The 24,071-nt window shown below is 33.8% G+C and overlaps 1 protein-coding gene across 5 annotated transcripts in view; it reads right to left on the bottom strand.

Annotated features, from left to right (window-relative positions):
• Nucleotides 1-24,071, bottom strand: part of LOC100933824 (cohesin subunit SA-2) — a 123,194-nt gene that overhangs the window by 83,591 nt on the left and 15,532 nt on the right. For all 5 annotated transcript variants that reach the window (XM_031959070.1, XM_012546129.2, XM_012546130.3 and 2 more), the window contains 6 exons: nucleotides 22,045-22,249; nucleotides 19,776-19,927; nucleotides 18,390-18,463; nucleotides 16,839-16,962; nucleotides 14,419-14,517; nucleotides 8,995-9,074 (listed from right to left, as the gene is read on the bottom strand). In XM_031959070.1, the coding sequence (XP_031814930.1) occupies nucleotides 8,995-9,074; nucleotides 14,419-14,517; nucleotides 16,839-16,962; nucleotides 18,390-18,463; nucleotides 19,776-19,927; nucleotides 22,045-22,249 (734 nt within the window). The remainder of the gene's footprint in view (nucleotides 1-8,994; nucleotides 9,075-14,418; nucleotides 14,518-16,838; nucleotides 16,963-18,389; nucleotides 18,464-19,775; nucleotides 19,928-22,044; nucleotides 22,250-24,071) is intronic.

The following is a 24,071-nucleotide window of genomic DNA, read 5'->3' on the forward strand; positions in this document are numbered from 1 at the left end:
AGGGTGGAAAAAAAGAGATACAGAGTTCCTTCTTTTTATGATACAATGAACAATGGTACCATTATTTCTTTGAGATACACACACACAAAAAAAACCCAAAAGAATCAGGGCCCCTACAGAAAAAAACAAAACAACAAAAACCATCAAAGCGTAATAAGCAAAGTCTTAAAGTTGAGGAATTCAGAGTGCCAAGTGTCCAATAAAGGTTAAGCCTCCAGGATTTAGGCTTCTAAAAATAAGCACCATTTCTGCATACCAACACTGTGATATAATAAGTGTATCCTTTCCTCCACAGTATAACTATGTCAAGGGGTACAGCAATGGGGGCCCTGGGAGTGAGGGAGGAAAAGAACTCCATGAATTCATGTCTGATTGCCTCTCTTTCTCTTATCCCATAGCAGTCTGCAGCTCTTTGGCATCTTACATTCCAAGAGAGATGGCTACAATCCCCACTCCCCATTAATCAGTTCTTAAAAATGCCAAAAACGACCAGATCTAATGATATGGCAATTCTCCGCTCACAATTAACCTTCCAATAACTGCCAATAAATGCTATGGAGCCACTTTTCTCCCTCATTCAAAAATATGCTTTCTGCTTAAGATTTTCTACAGTAACTGTAAATATAGCTTGTACACAAACCTACAGGTCGTATTTCAACCTGTGCCATCCATTAGCTTCTGGGAAGATGTATGTTTATCAGAAATCAAAAACTATATGTCTTTCAAAATTATTATTTGTATAATTTACTTAGTGGTGACTACTACTGAAAAAAAAAGTTGCTTTTGGCAATCTAAACACCGGTGGCTTCCCATATGATTGTATTCACGTGCCCAGCTAGTACCTAAAAAAATAAACAAACCATACGTTACCTGACCCAAAAGCAGGAACACACCATTCCTAATGCTGAGAAAGCAAGGTAAATCTGGTCAATGGATGGCAGGCCAGTAAAAATATTAACATTAATTTACACCAGCACACAAATCTGTAGGATTTTTATTCATCCTATAATATTTTGACTTATATTTATATGAAAATAATTAATATAACCATGCTAATTGTATTCAAGAAGATAGGATGTCACATCCTAAATGTTGTGCTCTGGATATAAAATCAATGCCAGGAGATGCAACAGTGGTGAAAATATATGTAGGCTGGCAGATTTTGAGAGATTATTCACAGGGCTAAATTAAAGCCAGCTTAGTTTTTAGCACTTGTTGCCTTATCACCAGGGTAACTTATACTACTTGATGGGAACCACAAATCCTCAAACAAACCACCCCCACATCCTAGTCAATTTGAACAAACTTAACCCAAGGTCAGGTAACACTACCTCCTTAATTCTTACAGAGGCTTTACTGCCTCTATTTTCTAACAAGTAACCAACTTAAATTCAAAACATTCCCATATTCACTCTAGTCTATTCAAAGAAGAGGCTACAGTGGACACACATTTTACTTCCTTTAATCAGTCACTGTCCTGAAGATGGGAGTTGTCAGTAGAAAATTAACAGCCTGTTTTCTCCATGCTAGTTATGCTGCATGTAAAATTAGGATCACAGCAACCCCATTAAACCTAAAGGGAGTATTTTCCCTTGTCAGAGTGCAAAAGGCTACAGTTATTTTCAGCAGGAATTTGTGTGTCTACTAAGCAAGAAGAAAGAATCTTTATTTAAACATTAACTCTACCAAAAAAAAAAAAAAAAAAAAAGGAAATTTTAAAAAGACAAAAGTCATGAACATTTCTTGCTGCTTCTTCACATTATTTTGAGAAATGTTTATATGGAATTTTGAAATTCTAAACAGCAAACATTTTGAACACATACTCAATTTTCCCCCATGCAATAATATCATGCTGTTACAGAATTGTTGTTCATAGAAATTACATGTTTTAAATACCAGACTCTTATGAGCTCTATCATCCAAGGGTTCCCATCCAAATCAGGTTCCCATCCAGTGTTTTTTTTTTTTTAAATAGTAAGAAATGCTACAATGAAGTACAATTCCAGTATGTTCTAGGGCAGGGGTCCTCAAACTACGGCCTGAGGGCCAGATGCGGCAGCAAAGTACGATTATCCCCATCACCTAGGGCTATGAAATTTCTTTATTTAAAGGCCTACAAAACAAAGTTTTTGTTTTTAGTATAGTCCGACCCTCCAACAGTCTGAAGGACAGTAAACTGGCCCCCTATTTAAAAAGTTTGAGGATCCCTGTTCTAGGGGGAAATTCTTATACAATTTCATTTATTATCTTTAATATTACAGCCCAGCAAATTTAAGTAAAATAAAAATGATGCCTAAAATTAGGTTTTTAAAAGGTACTCCCAAGATCATGTAGGCTGAACAAAGGTAGAGAAATAACTTTACATTATATTTCAAGTGTTAGAGAAATTCCTCAGGGATTTTCTCCCCTAAAAAAATATACTGGTTAGAGTAAATTCTAACATCATTGGGTGGGTAGGGAGGAGTAGAAAAACACATACATATACACACACACATACACACAGACGTTAATCTTGAATTCTTTTCAATCTAATTTCAAAGCAAATAACATATATGTTATTGCTCACAGATATATAAAAGTATACATAAATCAATCAACTTAATATACTATTGTTCCAGCTAAAACATTATTTCAATAGTGAATTAAAAAGATTCTAACCACAAGTCAACTGATTCAACACTTGAAAAAGCCATTTCATCCAAATAGCCATGAAGTGCTTATGCACTTGTGACCAAAACTAACTTTAACAATGAGATTGATCACAATGAAGTTCTCTAATGCTCTGTTAGAGGTCTACTTCTTGTCCCATGTACATTTGCTAATAATCTAAATAAACAATTGGGCCTTCTGCTTCATCCACATTCATAGCATGAAACAAAAATGACAGATGTGATGACCAATACCTGCCATGGATCAGTTAGCAGGAATCTGTTAACAAATGTACACTCAGAGGAAAAAGGTTTTATGGCAGCCTGCAAGGTTTTCAAAACAATAAAATATTCATCACTAAGTTATTCAGAACCAGTTGAATGACTAGCCAGGGGTCCTCAAAATACGGCCCCTGGCCAGATGCAGCAGCTGAGGATGATTATCTCCCTCACCAAGGGCTATGAAGTTTCTTTATTTAAAGGCCCACAAAACAAAGGTTTTGTTTTTACTATAGTCCGGCCCTCCAACAGTCTGAGGGACAGTAAACTGGCCCCCTATTTAAAAAGTTTGAGGACCCCTGGACTAGACCCATGAAACAGGAACTAATAAACTGATTTCATACAAATGACATAATTTAAGTTTACTAACAAAGTGCCACAAGGCTTTGTCATTGGCCCTGGAGTGTTAATTTGATCAACAACATGAATAAAGATGAAGACAGAATGCTTGTGAAATCTGCAGATGGCAAATAAAGCCAAGAGTTACTAACACTGGCATAAACAAGAACTAAAAGATATCTTGGTAAATTAGAATGATGGGACAAATCTAATAAAATGAACTTTAACAATGTCAAGTGAATAAACTTTCCATGTAAGATGATAAATGTGTAAGCTTTTCATGAACAATCATTATCAATTACACAACTACAATATGGAGAACTAGATATTCATCCGAAGCTATTGTTTCCCCCCCTTAAAAAAAAAAAAAAAAAAAAAAAGAACTAGAGGCTTTAGCCAACTGCCAGATCAATGTATGTCAACAGAATAATGTGGTAGCCAAAAACCCAAATGCACTATTTAGCTGCACTGTTCCAAATAAAGGTGTTTACAGTGTAAATGTTCTCTCAGCTCTGTTCAGGCCACATTAGGAACACTATGGCAAATTCAGAGCATCACCTTTTAGGAAAGATACTGTCAAGCAGAGGAAAACAATCAGAATGAAGAGAACTAAAGCCAAGCCATACAAGATCAGTTGAAGAGGACAAGACAGCTGACTTCTATCTTTCAATTATCTCAGAAAGTGGGATTATACTTGGTTAGCTTATTCCTACTATAGAATTAATAAAGTATATGGAGGCAAGCATGGTTTCATTTATGTCTCTAACCGTAACAGTGAGCAGAGTGCTTTGCCCATAAGAAAGCAAGAAGATACAGTGTAAGGCACACTAGACTGGGAGTTGGGAGTAACATGGGGGTCTTACCTCTGATAGGCCCTATGTGCAAGTCACTGAATTTCCCACCTTCAATTATCTCATCTGTAAAATGGAGGCATAACAATACTTGGATCACAGAGTGGTTGTGAAAAGCTTTGCAAACTTTAAGAAACCAGAAAAATGGGAGCTATTATTTGTTAGGCATTTTTAAATGTGTATTCAATCAAATTGGGTTCTGCTGAAAATTGCAGCATCAGATTTTTTGGTTTGATAGGTCAAAAAAGTCCTAACAGTTATAGCTGTTCCTGAAGATGCTGAGTTCAACAATAGAGGAGGTCTTCCTGCAAGGATTGGACCAGCTGTTATCAAGGATGTTGAACTAGGTTCCTCTGAGATTTATAAGCCAAATAGAATTTCCTTAATTATAAAAAGAAAAAAAAATCATTGAACTTTATGTCTAGGTTTTGTACTAGTAATCTAAGCCAAGAAATAAGCTCACCAAGATTTTCAATAAGATTTTCAACAGCTACAATGTAAACACAAAGCTTACTGGTTCCAGAATAGAACAAGAAGACTGACAAGAGCACATTACTGAGATTTAACAATGAGACACTACTCCTTCTAGCACAAGAACAAATAAGACAAAAAGGGTGCTTTGTACTTTCATCATCCAGGCCTTTATATTTACTAAAAGCCGAAATGTTCCAGTAGAAAAAGTATTGTAATATCCAAACTTTAGTTACACCACCACTGCTCAGTTAAATAATTTTATGAGAAATGTGTAAAAAAAAAAAAAAATTCCATTTAGAGCATTATCTCATTGACTTTCCTAAAAGTTATTCTATCAGAAGAGGGCTGATATTACTGATAGTTTCCAAAGGCTGGTGTATTGGAAAGGAGCTAGGCACCACCCAGTGGCTATAAATGCTACACAGTCAATGATTTTTAGAGAGCAGCAGCATCCAAGGAATACCTTGGCTTTTTTGGCATAGTGATATTATATTACAAGTACATATAGGGGACCTGTGGAATCCTGGTTTTGACACTGATTCACCATATGACCCAAGGGCACATTTCTTATTTACTCTCTGGACCTCAGAGATTTATAAAAGAGGTATTAAGATTCTGCAATTCTGAGCATCTGCCCTGAAGTCAAGAGAACCTGAGTTCAAATATGGCCTCATATACAATACTTCCTAGCTGTGTGATCCTGGGCAAAGTCAACTCCAATTGCCTCAGCAAAAAAAAAAAAAAAATCTACAATTTTTAGGACACTAAAGCACTATCAAGAACAGCAATTAGAATAATTTTACTGAGAGATGCTGGGCTTTCACAATTACAAATCCATAAGCTATCATTTATATCTCAGAATCAGAAAAAAGGCTTTATCACCCCAAATATTAAATTCTTCCAACTTTCAGATTGTAAATTTTCTATCATACTATCATACTCTCACTTTTATGAGATTACAATTTCACCTCAAGTACATCTCCCCCTGAACCTCACCCTAATTTCACTCAAGATAACCCCCAGTGCTATCTTTTTTTTGGGGGGGGGGGCTGAGGCAATGGGGAGTTAAGTGACTTGTCCTGTATCACACAACTAGGAAGTATTAAGTGTCTGAGACCAGATTTGAACTCAGGTCCTCCTGACTTCAGGGCTGGTGCTCTATTCACCGCACCACCTAGCTGCCCCTCAATGCTATCTTTATAATGACGCTCATAAATAGTTCAAGTATTATTTCCATTTAATAGACGAGAAAACTGAGGTTCAAAAAAATTGAAGTGAATTACCTATGGGTATATCACTGGTCATTAAATAACGGTGAGTTGCCAGGATCTGGCCACTTTTCCTCACTCTAGGTCCAGTGCTCTGTTTTTTCACTATGCCACACTGCTTCCTGGCAGCATCTTAACCCAAATCACACTAATTCAGAGGGTACAATCAGCATACTGTACATTTGCTTTTCATTAGAGAGACATCCCTGTTGGCCTCAATATGAATTGGAAAAAGGGAATCAACACAAATGGTTAAAAAGAGGTCGAACCAGTTCTGATGGACCTGGCCATCCTCAGCAATGAGATCAACCAAATCATTTCCAATGGAGCAGTAATGAACTGAACCAGCTACGCCCAGAGAAAGAACTCTGGGAGATGACTAAAAACCATTACGTTGAATTCCCAATCCCCATATTTATGCCCATCTGCATTTTTGATTTCCTTCACAAGCTAATTGTACAATATTTCAGAGTCTGATTCTTTTTGTACAGCAAAATAACGGTTTGGTCATGTATACTTATTGTGTATCTAATTTATATTTTAATGTATTTAACATCTACTGGTCATCCTGCCATCTAGGGGAGGGGGTGGGGGGTAAGAGGTGAAAAATTGGAACAAGAGGTTTGGCAATTGTTAATGCTGTAAAGTTACCCATACATATAACCTGTACATAAAAGGCTATTAAATAAAAAACATAAAAAATAAAAAAATAAAAAGAGGTCGAAGCCTACGTTCACTTGATGACTCGTAATTGTCGATTATATTGTTCTTCAAAAAAAAAAAATCTTTTTTGTATAAAACTATATGGAATGTAAAATTAGTCCTAATCTGAAAGTTACAACACTGACAGCAGGACCTTTTACATAGCATTCTTTCCATTTCTTCCCCAACAAAGCTAATGCATCCACCAAATAAGAACCCATACTGTTCTACAAGCCAGAAGCAAAAACAGCTGCTGAGAAGGCAAGAACACTATCTTTTATATGATTTTGGCAGATTCTCTTCCTGTCAACCTAAGTTGACCGAACAAAAGCTGAATAAGCCAGCAAAATACACAATTTGGCCACTAAACTCAGAATCGTTCAGGGTTACTCTAGTCATAACAAATAAAGGGCCCTTGGGTTGACAGTCATAATGTTTTCTTGTCTCCAATATGTTTCTAGAGCAGCAATTTCTTTTTTAAAAGTTCCTTAAAGAAGTGGATTGAATTATGGATTTTCCAATAAAAACTTAATTAACCTCTAAACCAATTTTTAAAAAGATAGGTTTATTTTTTTAAATTAAACCATCAATGTGATAAGCAATTCTTATTCTCAATTATAGACTATTGATTTGAAAGCCCCATCTGTAACACTGAGGCTGAACTGAAACTAGCCAGAGAGAATAATAACCTAACAGATAAGACATTTTCCATTTTTACTATCCAAGTGACCATGAAGAAGGCATTTAACCTCTCTAGACTTCAGTTTCCTCATCTGCAAAATGGGAAAAGATAAAGTATTATTGGACTACATGATGTCAAATATCTCTTCCAATTCTAAATTATAAAAATTAAAAATGATTTTTCTAGATACTTGGGCTCAAGAAAAAGCAGAGGATGATTAAGTCACATGAATGAATGTCAGCTAGTTTCCTATCACTTCATAAAGTTATACAGTCTAGATTAAGAACCTACACATACCTGCAAATGTTAACTCCATATATGGAGCTTAGGTCTGCAAGGAAATAAATTTCCCCACAATTCGGCCACATGGTTTACTAAAACTAACTTTCTTATATCCAATTTTTGTGATTTACACTAGGATTTTTAAAAATTCTTTTATCGTACAAAATGACAAACTATACTATTATTCCACCAAGCTTATTTGCTTTGAAATCTTTCCTTGATTCTGATTTCTCCCAAAACCTGAAATCTCTGGCAAATTAATATGCATTTATTCAAATATTACTTGAAATTATCCTTTAGTTGTTCTTTTTCTTATTTACCCAGCTAGATCATAATAACAAAATCACATCATCTTCAGTGCTGAAAGAAACCTCAGAGATCAGAATATCACAGATCTGTTGCTGGAAGGCCCTCAATGCCCATCTATTTTAAGGCTCCTTTTTTTAAATAAAGAAAACTGAAGCTCAGGAAGGCTAAGTGATTTACCAATGGTCACAGAGATAGTAAGCATCAGAGGAAGGACCTGAACCTAGGTCCCCTTAATTCCAGTTGACTTTATAATTGAACAGAAATCCCCACTGCAATATCTCTGACAAAGTCATTAAATCTCTACTTGAAGATCTCTAGTGTTAAGAAACTAATGACCTACTAGATAGACCTTTGGACAGCTCAAATTATTGGTTACTTTCTTCTATTTGGCCAAAATCTACCTTTTTGCAAATCACATTTATTGTTCCTAATTCTGACTAATAGGGCCTAAGAGAGCAAGTTTAATGCTCCTCTGCACAATAACCCTTCAAGTACTTCAAAGGTAAAAACTATTTTTTTTTTTTTTTTTACTTACTAATGTCCTCGGATCCTCATAGTGCCAGGCCCATAGTAGGTCCCTAAATACATAATTATTGAACATTACATCAGACAAGAGGTTTATGGAGGCTACAAACTTTAGAGATGGACCCAAAACCTTAGCAAAGAAGAGAAGACAGGCTCACACATAAAAAGATATTCCCCAATACACAGAGCCATACATTAACTATTTTCCATCATGAATTCTGCTGATGACAACAAACGCACACCTTGAAGCCTGAGAGTGAAAGCTTTTGAAAGATCCTTATATCTGGTAGAGCTTCTTAAAAACCAAATACAACAAAATAGCTAGAAACATAATTAATATATAAGAAGTAGAATAAAGTTAACTATTAATATCTTATCACAAATCACTTCACTGAATTTAACAAGGAAAGCTTTTTTAAAAAACTCAAGTGACAATAAAATTAGAACCCATTAACTTTACCTAGAAGCTGTTTGGCCTCCACCAAAGGTTTTACTATGTCCCCCCCAAAATGTATAAAAATCAACAGTTTTATGTACAGCTTACTACATGCTATAAGTAAAATTCTCCACTCTTTTACGTTCAAGCCTATTTTTATTCACACAATCAAATATATATATTTTGAAAAGATATTTACAGGACCATCAGCATCACAAGTTTCATGGCTTCAACAGCTACTTCCGGTTCCTTGTCTGTAGTCATGGAAACAATTCGGCTCTATTGGATGCAAAATGACAAAGAAAAAAGAAAAGTAACACATTTTGCTCATGACAGTCTTTCAGTAACAAATAATATCTATTTGTCATGTCAGTAACAAACATATTCTATACTATTAAATGGAAATTGTTTTAATTTTTTATTCCTTCCAAAATAACTACCACATAATTCTTAAGCACAACAGTTTATTGCAACTGTTCATAGATATCAATTATATTCAAACTATATATTCAAAACTGGACAAGGAATAATAGCTTATGCCTTAATAATACAAAATTTTACATTTATGTAAGAAAATCAATGTAGCCAAAATGAGAAGACAAATTATAAATAGGACAACTATAAATTTGCATTAATTTAAATTAAAATTAATTAAATTAACAATTAATAAAATTAAATGAATTGCGAAATTAACCTCCAAGAGCATAGCACAAACTTGTGTCCGAAACAAAAAATCAGAAATAACTATTTCAGTTCAAAAATAACACATTTTGGGACAGTTAGGTGGTGCAGGAGATAGAGCACCAGCCTTGAAGTCAGGAGGGCCTGAATTCAAATCAGACCTTAGACACTTAATACTTCCTAGCTGTGTGACCCTAGGCAAGTCACTTAACCCCAATTGTCTCAGCAAAAAAATAAAAATAACAAATTTTAGAGCAATTTGGAATTAAGCTAAGAAAGTGATTAACATGTTTTACACCCTTTAATCCAAATATTCCACAGCTAGACCAAGGAAATCAATTTAGAAAGGTCTAATATACACCACATATTGATAGCAGCAATTGTTGCAGTAGCAAAATACCATAAGGCATTACAGCAATTAGTGGCTAATAGACATAGCATTGGGCCTGGAGTCAGGAAGTCCTAAGTTCAAATCTCATTTCAGATACTTATTAGCTTTGTGATCCTGCACATATCATAGAGTTTCTGTGACACTGAAATAAGGCAATATTGGTTTTATTTTGGTTTTTACTTTTAATTTTTTTTATTTTTAATTTATGGAATAAAACAAGGAGTTCCATAACAGCATAATTTTAAAAATCACACATGAAACTACAGATCTATTATGTACAACTTGCTATTTCTTTTAAATAAATAATAAAGTTATCATGCAAATTGGTTACTTCCTTATATTTGGCCAAAATCTACCTTTTTGCAAATCACAGTTATTCCTCCTAATTCTGACAAATAGAGCAGATTTTCTTTCCTCCCCTCTACCCTCAAGTAGATACATTAAATATGTGTGTGTGTTACACATACATATATGTAAAATCATTCTATATATATTTCTATTTGCCAGTTTTTTCTCTGGATGCAGATAGTGTCTTCTTTCATATGTTCTGTGTAGTTCATTTGGTCATTAATAGTCAAAATGACTTACTCAAAGTTGTTTTTACAACAATGTTGATGTTACATGAATCTACTCATTTCACTTTTCTTGATTTCATGCAAATTTATACACTTTTTCTAAGTCAAGATCATAATTTGTTAAAACAAAGTAATATTCCATCACAATCATTTACCACAACTTCTTCAGCCAGTTCCTATTTGATGAGCATCTCTACAATCTCCAATTCTTCACCTCTACAAAGAGGGTTACTAAAATATTTTAGAACATATAGGTTTTCTTTTCCTTTTTCCCTAATCATCTTAAGTAATAGGTCTAGCAGTGGTATTGCTTGGTTAAAGGGTATAGGCAATTTAATAATAACCCTTTAGACATAATTCCAATGGCTCTCCAGAATGGTTGGATCAGTTCACTATTGCAACAATAATGAAATAGTGTCCCAATTTTCCCATATCTGTTCCAAAATTTGTCACTTTTCCCTTCTATAATTTTAACCAATCTAGTAGGTATAAAATGATATTTCTAGGTTGTTTTAATTTTTATTTTTCTAATTAATAATAGTTTGCAGTATTTTTTCATATGACTGATTTTTTTTAATTTCTTCATCAGAAAACTGCCTATTCATATCCTTTAACCATTTATCAATTGGGAAATGATCCATATTCTTATAGATTTGACAAAGTTCTTTATCTGATATGAGACTATTAGCTAAGAAAAGCCTATAAAATTCCCTCCGAATTTTCTTATTTCCTTCTGATCTTAGCTACATTTGTTTTATCTGTATAAAAACTTCTATTTACTCAAAATTATCCATTTTATGCCCCATTCTGCAGTATCTCATTTATTCACAAGTCTGATAAATAATATTCCATGTTCTTCAAATATCCTTGTAATATCTTTAAATTTAGGCCATGTATCCAATTTGACCATATTTTGGTAAAGAACATAAAATATTAATCTATGTCCAATTTTTGCACACTGCTTTCCAGTTTCCTCAACAATTTTTATTATCTCATCATCTTAAGTCATAAAGTCAGGAAAATAACTTTCTTTGCTGCTATAAATTGTATGTCTATTATGTTCCATTGATCTACCTTTCTATTTCTTAGCCAGTACCAGATAGTTTTGAGAATTACTGCCTTAAAATATAGTTTAAATCTGGTACAGCTAAATCTCCTTCATTTACTTTTTTTTTTCCCCCATTAGTTTCTTTGATCATCTTGATTTTATGTTTTTTCAAATGAACAATGTTTTTTTTTAATTCAAAAAAAATAAGTTTTTGGTCATTTAACTGGGATGGCATTGAATACTATAATTACTTTAGGCAAAATTTTCATGTTTATTATTTTAGCCCTGCCTACCAATGAACAATTAATAATCCTCTAGTTATTTAAATTTGAGTTTATTTGTATAACAAGTTTTTCAGTTTTGTTTATGTAATTCCTGGATTTGTTTTGACAGGTGTACTCCCAGGTATTTTATTCTGTCTAGTGTTATTTTAAATGGGGTAAGCTATCTTGTCTTGCAGGGTTTTGTTTGTGATATACCTGAATGCTGATGATTTAGATTTACATGGGCTTACTTTATATCTTCTTTTTTTTGCTAAAATTATTATTTCAACTAACTTAAAAAATTAGTCTTTGGGATTTAGCAAATATATCATCACACTGTCTACAAAAAAGAGGTTGTTTCATTACTCATTCCCTATTCTATTTACTTCTATTTTTCTTCTCTTACTGCTACTGCTAGGATTTTCAATACAATAGTGAATAATATTGCTGAGAGTGGGCATTCTTGTTCACTTGATCTTATGGAAAAGCTTCTACCTTATTCCCATTATAAATAATGCTTGCTGATGCTTTAATTTTTTTATCAATTTAAGAAAAAATCCACTCATACCTATATTTTCAAGTGTTTTTAATAAAAATAAGTATTATATTTCATCAAAAGCTTTTTCTATATCTGTTCATATAATGATTTAAAAAAACTTTTCATAATTGATAAAACAAATTATGGTTATGGTCTTTTTTTTTTAATGTTAAACCTATCCCTGCATTCCGATATAAATCCCAGTTGGTCATAATGCATAATCTTTGTAATATATTGTTATAATCTTTTACCTAGAATTTTATTTAAGATTTTTGCATCCATATTCATTAATGATAATTGACCTATGATTTTCTTTCTGTTTTTACTCTTCCTGATTTAGGTATCAGTATAATATTTGTTTCATAAAAGGGGTTTGGTAGATCCCCTTGTTGTCTATTATTCCAGATAATCTATTTAATAGCAGAATTAGTTGCTCTTTAAATGTTTGATAGAATTCACTCATAAATCTGTCTGGTCCTGGTGTTTTTTCCTTAAACAGCTCATTTATGGCCTATTCAATTTCTTTTTCTAAAATAGGTCTATTTAGATATCCTATTTCCTCTTCTGCTAAATCTAGGCAATTTATATGTTTGTAAATATTCTTATATTTCACTTACATGGTTAAATTTATTTGACATATAGTCAAGCAAAATACTTCTAATTAATTACTTTAATTTCATCTTTGTTGGGGGTATATTTACTCTTTTCATTTTTAGTACCAGGAATGTAGTTTTCTTCTTTTTTTTATAAAATCAAATTAAATAATGGCTTATCTATTTTATTGTTTTTCATAAAACCAACTCCTGGGCAGCTAGTTGGCACAGTAGATAGAGAAACATAAATTCTACTCCAACCTTTCCTTTTAAAGGTGTGTCTCTCTCACACTTAAATGTGTCCCTTGTAAACAACATATAATTGGATTCTGATTTTAATCCATTCTGCTATCCATTGCCGTTTTATGAGTAAAATAATATTTGTATACAATATACACAACACATAGTAAGCACTATATAAATTTTCTCCTTCCCTCTACCTCAATAAAGAAAGCAAGTACTCAACAACTAAAGAATAGTTAATCAGGCTGCAGTAGCTGAACAAAACAGAATATTAGTGCAATATAAGAAATAATGAATATATAAACAAATATCATAGTTCATATATTTAGAGTTGGAAAGGGTCTCAGAGACCATCAAGTTCGACTCATATTACATACATGAGGAAACCGGCTTAGAATAGTTGAGAGAATTGTTCAGACAGATATAGCTACTAAGTGTCAGAGAAAGAGTTTAAATGTTTTCTTGACTCCAAAAGCATTATTCTATCCACTATACCAGGGCTTCTTAAACTTTTTCCACTCATACCCTTGTCTCACCTGAGAAATTTTTACATAATGCCAAGTATATAAGTATATAAAATAAGTATACAAATTAAACATTAATTGATAATAAATCATAATTTCATGATGCAGTTACAAGATATCATATGCAGTCATGAACTAACATTTAAGAAGCTGGGCATTATACCAACCAAATAATCACAAAGCAACCTGGATGGTGAGGTAATAGTAGCACTGAATGAGAAAGCAAAAAAGAAAAACTGAAAATGGAGAGATAATTGGTTTGTTTTCTCTAGTTTGCTTGCTCCTGGCCAAAACAACAAGAAAATCTATCCATGAGGACTTCTCCAGAATCAATCAATAAGCATTAAACATAACATGACCGAGGCAGCTAGATGGCACAGTGGATAGAGCACTAGCCCTGAAGTTAGGAGGACCTGATTTTTAATCTGACCTCAGACACTTAACATTTCCTAGCTGTGTGACCTGGGGCAAGTCACTTGACCCCAATTGCCACAGCAAAAAAACCCCAAAAACAAAACAAAAAAAGCATATCATGTTCAAAACACTGGAAATTGGCCCTACTAAGTTATGTCTTTATGTCAGATAGGACGTCTCTATGTCAGATAACCAAAAGAGAATAACAACATTCTATTCCAAAATTCCCACTAAAGTCAGAGGGAGCCAGAAACTGTTCTAAATTCTTATTTCCAGTAAGTTGAGCAGCTAAATTTATTCTCAATGACAAGAAACAATGGAAGGATGAAGGAAAAAGAAACAATGCTACTTACCTTGAATCTAGTATTAAAAAGGCCCATCTTAAAAATAAGCTCTTTGTGCTCATAAAGTCCTCGAAGTCCCTGAAGGCACTTTAGCCTCACCTCTGCCTGCTGTAAAACAAAAAGACTGCTACCAATTCACAACCAACATGGATAGAAACAACTTCTCATATTTACATACACCTTAACAAATCTTCAAAATTTGTCTGGCATGAACCATCAAAGATGCTGGGCATTCTGCTTATTTGGGATACAAAAACAAAAAATTAAACAGACTTCGATTAAGAAGTTTAACTTTTATTGAGAGAGATTACATGTGTTAAATTTACATGAAATAAATATAAGGGGGGGGGGGAACAGATAAATGGCGTGGTGGATGGTGCAGTGGATAGAGCACTAGCCCTGAAGTCAGGAGGACCCGAGTTCAAATCTAGCCTTAGACACTTAACACTTCCTAGAAGTATGACTCTGGACAAGTCACTTAACCCCAATTGCTTTGCAAAAAAAAAAAAAAAAAGAAGAAGAAGAAGAAAGAAAATTAAGAAATAAATATAAGGGGAGAATTGGGAAAAGTCATGTAGCAGGTGGCCGCAGTGGTGGCACTGATTTAGTCATTTTTCAGTCACGTCCAACTGTTTGGTGACCCAATTTGGGGTCTTCTTGGCAAAGATAATGGAGTGGTTTACCCTTTTCATCTCAGCTTATTTTACAAATGAGAAAACTGAGGCAAACACACTTAAGTGACTTGTCCAGGGTCATACAACTGGAAAATATCTGAGGTCAAATTTGAACTTAGGATATTGAGTCTTCCTGACCCTAGACCTAATACTCTGCATTCTATCACCTACTGGCCTGCAGAAAGTAGTGCTTGTGCTTAATCTTGAAAGACGTGAGAGATTTTATGAGGTGAAGGTAAGGAAGAAGCCCATTGCTGGCATGAATCAAGGCCAGGACAAAGGCCTAGATAGGAAATAGAGGACCATGTGTGAGGAACAAAAAAAGTCATTAAGGTTGGGTCTCAGAATATTGTATAATGAAGAAAGTGGAGTTGGGACCAGGTCCTAAAGGCTTTAAAAGTGAAGCAGAAAAGTTTTTATCCCACAGGAAATAAGGAAACACTGGAGTTTTGCCATTGGTATCATTCTCCACAACCAAAATCATTTTTATTTTTCTATTTTGGGAACATTCTTGATACTAGTTTTTAAATTATGTACTTGGATTTGTGTTTGGCTTATTTAATAACAGCAAACATTTATTAAGTGATTCACAAAAACTGGTCTGGGAAGCAAGAAGGGAGGAATAATTTAGATTTTTATCATTATTATTTTGCTTCTTAAAAGAAAAGGAGAGGGAGATATGAAATTTTTTAAACTTAAGTTTTCCTTTCTTATCTGTTATACTTTTATACCTTCTCTGCTCCCCCACCCTTGTATTCCATCTATAACAAGCTGCCTGCTTCAATAGATGTATGAATTGGAATTTTCCCCCAATTGATCTAAGTTAAAATGCCCCACAAGATTCCAATACATGAGGACAAAATGAGTAACGAAAATCCAACAGAGAAAAACCTACAAAGCAGGATGCTTTTTGATTCAATGAACAGAAAGTTAATTGAAATAGTAGCATTTACTAGAAATCTTTTCAAAGAAACAAAATCTGAAATTAATCAAGGAAACAAAAAACACAAGACAGGAGTTATTTGATCTTCCAAAAAATAGTCTTTGGAGTTGAAGTGGCTAGTCAATTGTTTTTTTCTGGTTCATTGGTTTCCTTTTAAAGCAAATTTAAAAGGATCTATACAGTTGCCATTAGCCACAAAATACTGAGAACTTGCTCTGCTGACTTTATGGTATCAGTCTCCTACCAACAAAAGTAATCCAACCTCAGAGCCCAAACAGAACTATTTGGGAATAACCTAAGGTTCCAAGTTTTAATTTAATTTATATAGAGTTTTCCAGTCATCTCAAAAATGTAAATCTTGTCAACTTTATTACCTATTCAAGACTACTCTTGATATAATGTAAACAGAAAGAAAAATAAAATGAAACTAAATACTTTAGCACCAGAAAAGACATAGAAAATTCACTCCCTTGCTTCATTTCGGAGGTAAAAAATTACAGGTATGGAATATTATGGTCAAGCATGATCATTGACTGGATTGGTTTTGCTTATTTTTTAAACTCTATTACAAGAGAAGTATCACTAGGTGTAGGAAGGGAGTTGGACACAGTAAAGAATTAATGTGATACACAAATGACTTCAACTGAATCAATCTTAGTAAAAGAAAACTGTTTCATAGTGTGAAATCACATTTTTAAAAAATTCTACAAAAATTGGCAAATCTAACAACAATTGATAGGTAACAATAAGCTTTTAAAATAACTTCTACTTGTTTTATTTATTCAAGAAAAAAATAAGGAAATAAAACTTACCTTATCATATAACATCCAACCAACATATTTCAAGTAACTATCATTTAAAAACATATTTGGGTATAATTTCAGCCAACTTCCCATCTCCTCAATGCAAACGATTCTAATTTCAGGTATAACATCACTATGAAAACAAGGTTAGAAATGCATTAAGATTAAAAAGCAATCATTTTGTATTAAGTATAATTGGAAAAATTTAAGTAAGAGTTCTTAAGTGTGAAAACTTATCCAAACATAAGAACAAAACTCTTAAGCTTAACTTAACCTTTATGTATTAGCCATGGCAAAGAAATTCTAAATACCAACAATCCCTTTCTTTTGATGTCAATCAAGATTCCAAGGACTGATAAAACAACAATCCCTAATTATTTTAAAATCTTCAACAGTCCTATAAAACAGCAACCTAATTAAAAAGCTTAAAGTAACGAACACTGAAATGAAAGTACAGACAAACAAATGAAAATTGCTGTTAGTTCAAAAATGGAGGAGTCACAGCTAAGAAAAGGAAAAGGAGATAAAGGGAAAGCTTCTTTGGGAAAGATGTCATTTGAGAAAGGACTTTTAATATAAATAAAGGGGTTGTATTCTAACTAAAAGGAATGACAGGAGCAAGGGAAAGGAGATGAAAAAATCTTAGATCTTGTTAAGTAAAAAGGTAATCCATTTTGCCTGGATTGTAGGGAACATGAAGTGAAGATAAGAGAAGAATCAAGAAAAGAAAGTTTCTATAAGATTATGTAGATCTTTAGATGCCAAACTAAGGAGTTTAGGCTTTATTCAATAACATCCAGAAGTGGCATGGCATAGTGGACAAGAAAGCCAACCTCAAAGCTAGGAAGAACTAGGTTCAAGTCTCATTTGTGACTCTTCCTAGCTATGTGGCTTGGCCCTGGACAAGTAACTTAACTTCTCACTGCGCTAGGCAGATAAGACTTTTAGTTGCACAGAAGGAAATAATACATATTAGTAAAAAGTTTCCTCAAGAAGAAAGTTCTCTACAACTAGGAAGATACAATTCTGGTCTCTAGTCCTAGTACTTAAGTCTACCCTACATCCCTCATTTTATAGATGAGGAAACTTGAGGCCTACAGAGGTTAAATGACTTGCCCAGAGTCATAGAGGCAGGATTTCACACGGGTCTTCTGCTCTGTTAGGTTTTTTCCTAAGGTAGACAATAAAGAATTAGGTTTTTGAATAAGATAATTGATGTGATCAAAGCTGGAAGGAAAATTATTTGATGTGAAAGACTGGTAGACACTTAATAGGTGAAAAGACTGCCTAAGATACTCTTGAAATCATCTAGGTAAGAGATAATGAGTTTTTATAAGAGGAAAAGTGGGAACAGAAAAGGTGGATGTGAAAGGAAATGACCAAGACAAAAAAGTAGGATTTACCTGCTTAAATAGCTATGGAAGATGATAGATGGAGAAGAATCCATCCCTATGGCTTACAGTAGTAACAATACATCCAAATGGAAAGTCCTGGAAGACTGAAAACATGTTGTGCACGAGTTTGCTTTTAAAAAAAATTTTAAATAACTAATATCCTTACCGATAGCGCTGCACAAAGGTCCCTTTAAAAAGCGCATTCATCATATTTTCAATTTCCACAGGTTTTTGCTGACACTGAAAGACAAAAAGTGTACCAACTACAATCCACCATCTTAGAGGCTACAAGATCCTGAAGATTTTATAGCAGCAAACTGGAAAACTCGGCAGTGCTGTTTCAGTTGTTCTCAGTTGGCCATTATGGCCTAAGATTTTAGGTTTTATATTTTTTTCTCCTCTAATCCCCTTAAAAGGCTCTTCTCTCATCTGCTACCACTCTCCTTGGTGCTGCCTTCATATGTATCCTCTACTCCCACCTCCAAAAAAGGCTGCAGATTTTTCGTGATTCCAGAAGGCTGAAGGTAATTGGAATATTAAGGTCCCTTCTAACTCTAAGATTTAGACAACTAAAATTGAAATTAGGGTAAATTTGTAAAATGAAAAAAGATGTCGTAGTGAAGTGGGAACAAGTGCTGGCTTGAATTCTACAGACTTGAGATCAAGCTATGCTACTACTGATGCTTACTACTAAGCTATTTGGCTGTCATCACTTCTCAGTCTTTTTATAATTATTATTGTAAAGTTAACACAAGTTATTGTGAAGTACTTCACAAACTTTAAACCACTATATAAGTTGTTGTCATTTGCAGGCAAGGTGTGGTAGGGAAAAGGGAGAAGGAAACGCTGTTCTTCTCATGGGATATACAATATAGTAACTAATCAATATTTCTATCATTTGATCAATGTAGAATTTTCCCTTAGAATTTCAGAATTTTAACCAAGGTCCTAACTGCAGGATTGGTAGCATTAGAGTTCAACACTTCTAGCTTAGAGTAGAAACAGAAATGGTAAATGGTACTATGATTCTGGAAATACTTAAGTATCAAAGGATTGTAAAAAGAGGATCTATAAGCACTAATGTTTGGGGAACCATGAAATAAAATTACTTTATACTCAGATGATCACCACTATTTTTTAAAAAATTCTATGTAAGTTAAAAGCTGCCATTAATTAAACAGAGTGGTTATTTATTCTCCATTTCTCATTTTCAAAATCTCAGATCTACATTGTAGAGAGGCAATGTGACTCAGCAGACAAAGAGCAAATTACAGAATCAGGAAGACCAGAGTTCCAAGTCCTGTCTCTGACAAATACTAAGTCATTTAACATCATACTGCCCCAGGCAACTGTATAAGACTATATAAGTTATAGAATATTTGATTTACATTGTTAAAGAATTTCCTCATGGTGAGTTAATTCCCTATACCAATCACAAGTCTAAGTCAAAAGAAAAAGAAAAAAGAAAAAAAAAGGCCCACAACTGAAAGGGAGAAGGGAGGTAACTGTGTACCCCAAAGAATATTATAACCCACAGTAAGAACTATCAGACCTCTTTCCTTTTTCTGTCAAGCTCGTCCAATCTAGGACCAGTTTCGCCCTCAGGGGTCCTATTCTTCTCTACTTCATAAAGCTGCTGAGCATTATGGATGCTGACATCAAGATTCTGAATTACACTCACAAGTGCTGTCACCAGCTTCATTGCTGAAATGCAAGAGATTTTTAAACAAACAAATGTCACTGAATTAAATGGTTTTAAGTATAAAAACTTCATCTCCTAAGCACCAAAATGTTATAAAGGGAAGAAACAAAACAGAAAAGGTAATAGAAGAGACATGTCAAAGGTAAGTGAGCTGATCACAGAAGTCATACTAAGATCAGTTTTAATTTTAAAAATATACAATTTAACCAGGAGACTAAACAAATTAAATATTCAGTACTGTGAAAAGAAATGATTTATTATTTAAGTATTAAGGAAGACCAACAAATACTTCACCACATCAAAGCAAATATAGGAGCATCTTAGCTCACCAAATGCTTTTAGATAAGGGTCATATGATCACAGAGAAAGAAGAATAAATATTAATTCTATAATAATTGAGATGAAAGGCAAAATGGGCCAGGGAAACATAATTCAATAGCCTAAAAAACAGCCAACCAACCCTCTTCAGGGGGTCAAATGACATTATTTCTTCTAAAGTCTGTTTCCTACAACTATAGATCTAGCCTTTTATCAAATAGTAAGGTACTTTCCCCCAATTTGTCCCATTACACTAGAAATGTCATTTCCCCTCTCATTTTTATTAATAAGCTACCCATTTTATGATAATGAATTTAAAGCAAAACAGCTCCAAAATGAGATAATGCTCTAGGCTCCCAAATAACATATTTAGTTAGTGAATTTTTTTTAAAAAATAAAGAACTTTACCTCAAATTCTTTCCAATAAATAAAAAATACTTAATGAATAAGATTATGCAGCACTAGGCAAGATATCAAGGGGAATAAAAAAAGTATAGGAAACAGTCCCTGCCACTTGACCCCAAAGAGATATGAGTATAGACCTTCCTTTCATCCTTAAAAAGATAGGGTACTTTGGTTATGAAAACCTGCATATGTCAAACCTGGTTAACATATGGGCTAATTTTGTTGAACTAGGTTTTTATTTGTTTTGTCTTTCTCATTCTTTGTTACAGTAGATGGCTCTCTGGGAGGGAAAGATGGACATATTAATAAATATACATGAAAAAAAATAGCAATATAATTTTTAAAGGAAGTCCCTTATTTCAATGAACTTAAAAAGGTATTTAGGGAGACAAGATTACATACACATGAAAAAGATAACAATATAAGATCATATATGATGAGTTCCAAGTAAGAAACACAAACAATAAGGGCAATAATTCAGAGAAGCCTACAATGGTAGGCTAGGATGGTGAAGGAAGGCCTCATGGAGGAGGTCAGACTTGAAGAATGAATAGAAACAGGATAGATAGAAAAGAGGTAAAGGCATTCTAGTGGAGAAATGGCATCAACAAAGGCACAGAGGCAAGAAGAATGTATTCAGGGTACAAATGAGTAGAACATTTTGACTTCAGTTAAGAGTTCATGCTATGGAGTAATATTGGAGGTAAAGAAAGGCAGGGTGAATCCAAATGCTACCCTTGCCGAAGTTTGGCCACAGGAAGCACAGTTTGCATCCAGAACCAACTGACACACGTTTATATCATAAGAAAGAAGCAAATTCATGTAAGGAAACAATACAAAAATACAAAGGATCTCCTCTGAACATGCAATGATAAGTGCCACCTGCATGCCTTTGCTCACTCCATTCCTCCTGTCTAGAAAGGTTCTCTTTTCAACTTGGCTCAAGTCTCCTCTCTTCCTCCTTGCCTTACCACCCCAACCCATGGTAGTATCTCCATCATCTCAAACTAAATCAATTTTTCTTTTGGCATTTTATCATAAACTGTACATGAAAGTGTTAAGTTTTCTAAAGTTAGTGCATTAATTTTCTCTCCCCAACTAGGTCACAAACTTTTTGAAGTCAAGAATTGTGTCTTATTTTATTACTTCTCATTATATCTCCCACAACCGTGCCACAGTGCTTAAAAACACAACCACCCATGTTTTAAAATATATATATGAATTGACTAAAAGAAAAAAAAAAGGTTTCAAAGGTATCATATTCCTCTTAAGGCCAACTCCATGTTAATGGGTCATAAAGATATTGATTCTAAGCCACAGTTAGAGTCTTCCTTTCATAGATATAACTACCATAATATCTCAAGTACAATGCTAGGTAAGATGGGTAAGAACTCACCTGCCAAGGTACTGGTATGCCTGAATGCTCTCACTACAGAACCTGTGAGTCCTGAGAGAAGGGAAGTGATTGTGTTCATCAGATAACCATCATAGAGAATACTGTACTGACATTGTTGTATTAGCACGGCTGTAAATTCACAGAAATTAGCCTTAAATTTTTTCCAGTGGGGTCCAGGCTTAACAAGTGGGTAACCCTCATCCTCCTGTGTTTGGGGGGGGGGGGGGGGGAAGAGAGAGAGAAAAGGCAAAATAAGATGTTTCAAATGGGATGAAAAAATAATACCTAAAATATTAAAATTAAAACCAAGTCATTTAGATTTTGAGTTCTACCAGAAAAGTTACACTGGTCTAACTGCGAAACTAAAATTTTGTATTCAGAAAAGAAAAAAAGCTAAACTATTGTCTTGTCATATCTAAGGTCTTACACCTACCACTTTTCTTCCCTATACCACACACAAAAGAATGCAACACATCAGATTGGATAAAATCTATTATAATTAAAGTCACTAATAACAATGTGAGATATTGGCAACCAACTAAATTTCAACATTCATTTTTGATTTTTCAAAATCAGTCAAAGTTTCTGAGAAGTATATACTATAGGCCCATTCCCCACTCTCCAAAAAGCAGAGGCACATGATAACACCACTCAGAGTCAATTTCTCAGAGCTTATTTCCATTTCCGTCTCCTAAAAAATCATTTGTCTACAATTTACTTTTTAAGCTTAAACATCTGTGCTATAGGCAAATGCAGAGGACTGTGAGTTTCCACTTTTGACAAGAATTCACTCAAAAGTAAATAGGAATTATAGGTTTGGGTTTTTTTCCCCCATGCCAAAAACTACATTTAATGAAATAAATTACTAAACCATCATAAAATGGTTGCCTATAGAAAGGGCAACCAGAAATATTGTTATGGAAAAAGTACAAGTTTAACAGTATGAGAAAATGGGACACATTTTAATCTACTAAGAATATTCTAAAATTTGGTTTTACCATAATCCTTATAAGAATGGCATTTAAAGAACAGACCCTCTTCCTGAACAAGAAGACCTATCCAATTAACCAAAAGGAAAAGACTTTAATCTCTAAATCACCATGAATTTATCCACATTTAAGTTAATTCCCCTGCTAATGTACCACAGTTGCCTCACTGAGATAAAGGTGGTCATTCAGTTCTCATAGTCAATGTTAACACAGCTAACAAACTTTAAGTAAAGGTCCAGTAACAAATAGAAAAATTTTCATCACCAAAATTCTTCCTGATTATGGTTCAGGTATCGGGTAATTCTGACAGAATGATTATTAGAGGATATAATTGCTAGTGATATCACACATAACCCAATAAACTAGGTTATATGTACTACAAAAGCTATTATGCATCTGGTAAACCTGCTATTAAACATCAATTCTCAGCGCTGATTTTCTAATTCCAGTTTATTACTTTTGATTCTAAAGTATGAACAGAAGCTTGAAATCCTAATTGACCTTTTAGGCCAGTTTGCACTCCATTATCTTTACTATTTTGTTCAGTAAAACAGGTGAAATATAGTTCAATTTGGAAATGATTATTATGGGCCAACCCAAAAAAGTTATCCTATTTAAAATAAAGTTGCTTTACTAAGCTGAGGTTAAAAAAAAAAAAAAGGGGGGGGGAACTATATAATATTGTGGAAAGAGTGCTAAAATTGCAGTCAAAAAATAATTGGGTTCAAGTCCTGCCTCTGTGACCTTAAGCTCCAGTACCAGTAGAACTTAAAGGTCATAGGGTTATTGGGAAGATCAAATGAAGTGACTTATGCAAAATATTTTGTAAACTTTGAAAATATATAAATACTAGCTGCTCTCAATATTATTATGTTGTATAATACTTTCCCCTAGAAAAGCCTTGAAAGAACTCTGAGGGTATAGGTATGCATGTCTCTTTAATATGTTTGAGACACAATCAAATTATAAATGATAATGTTATTACAATTATCACAATATTTGTGCAAACTTATAGGAAAGCAACACAAACCTAACTTG

This window comes from Sarcophilus harrisii, chromosome 3, assembly GCF_902635505.1.
Source record: "Sarcophilus harrisii chromosome 3, mSarHar1.11, whole genome shotgun sequence".
Taxonomy (NCBI): Eukaryota; Metazoa; Chordata; class Mammalia; order Dasyuromorphia; family Dasyuridae; genus Sarcophilus; species Sarcophilus harrisii.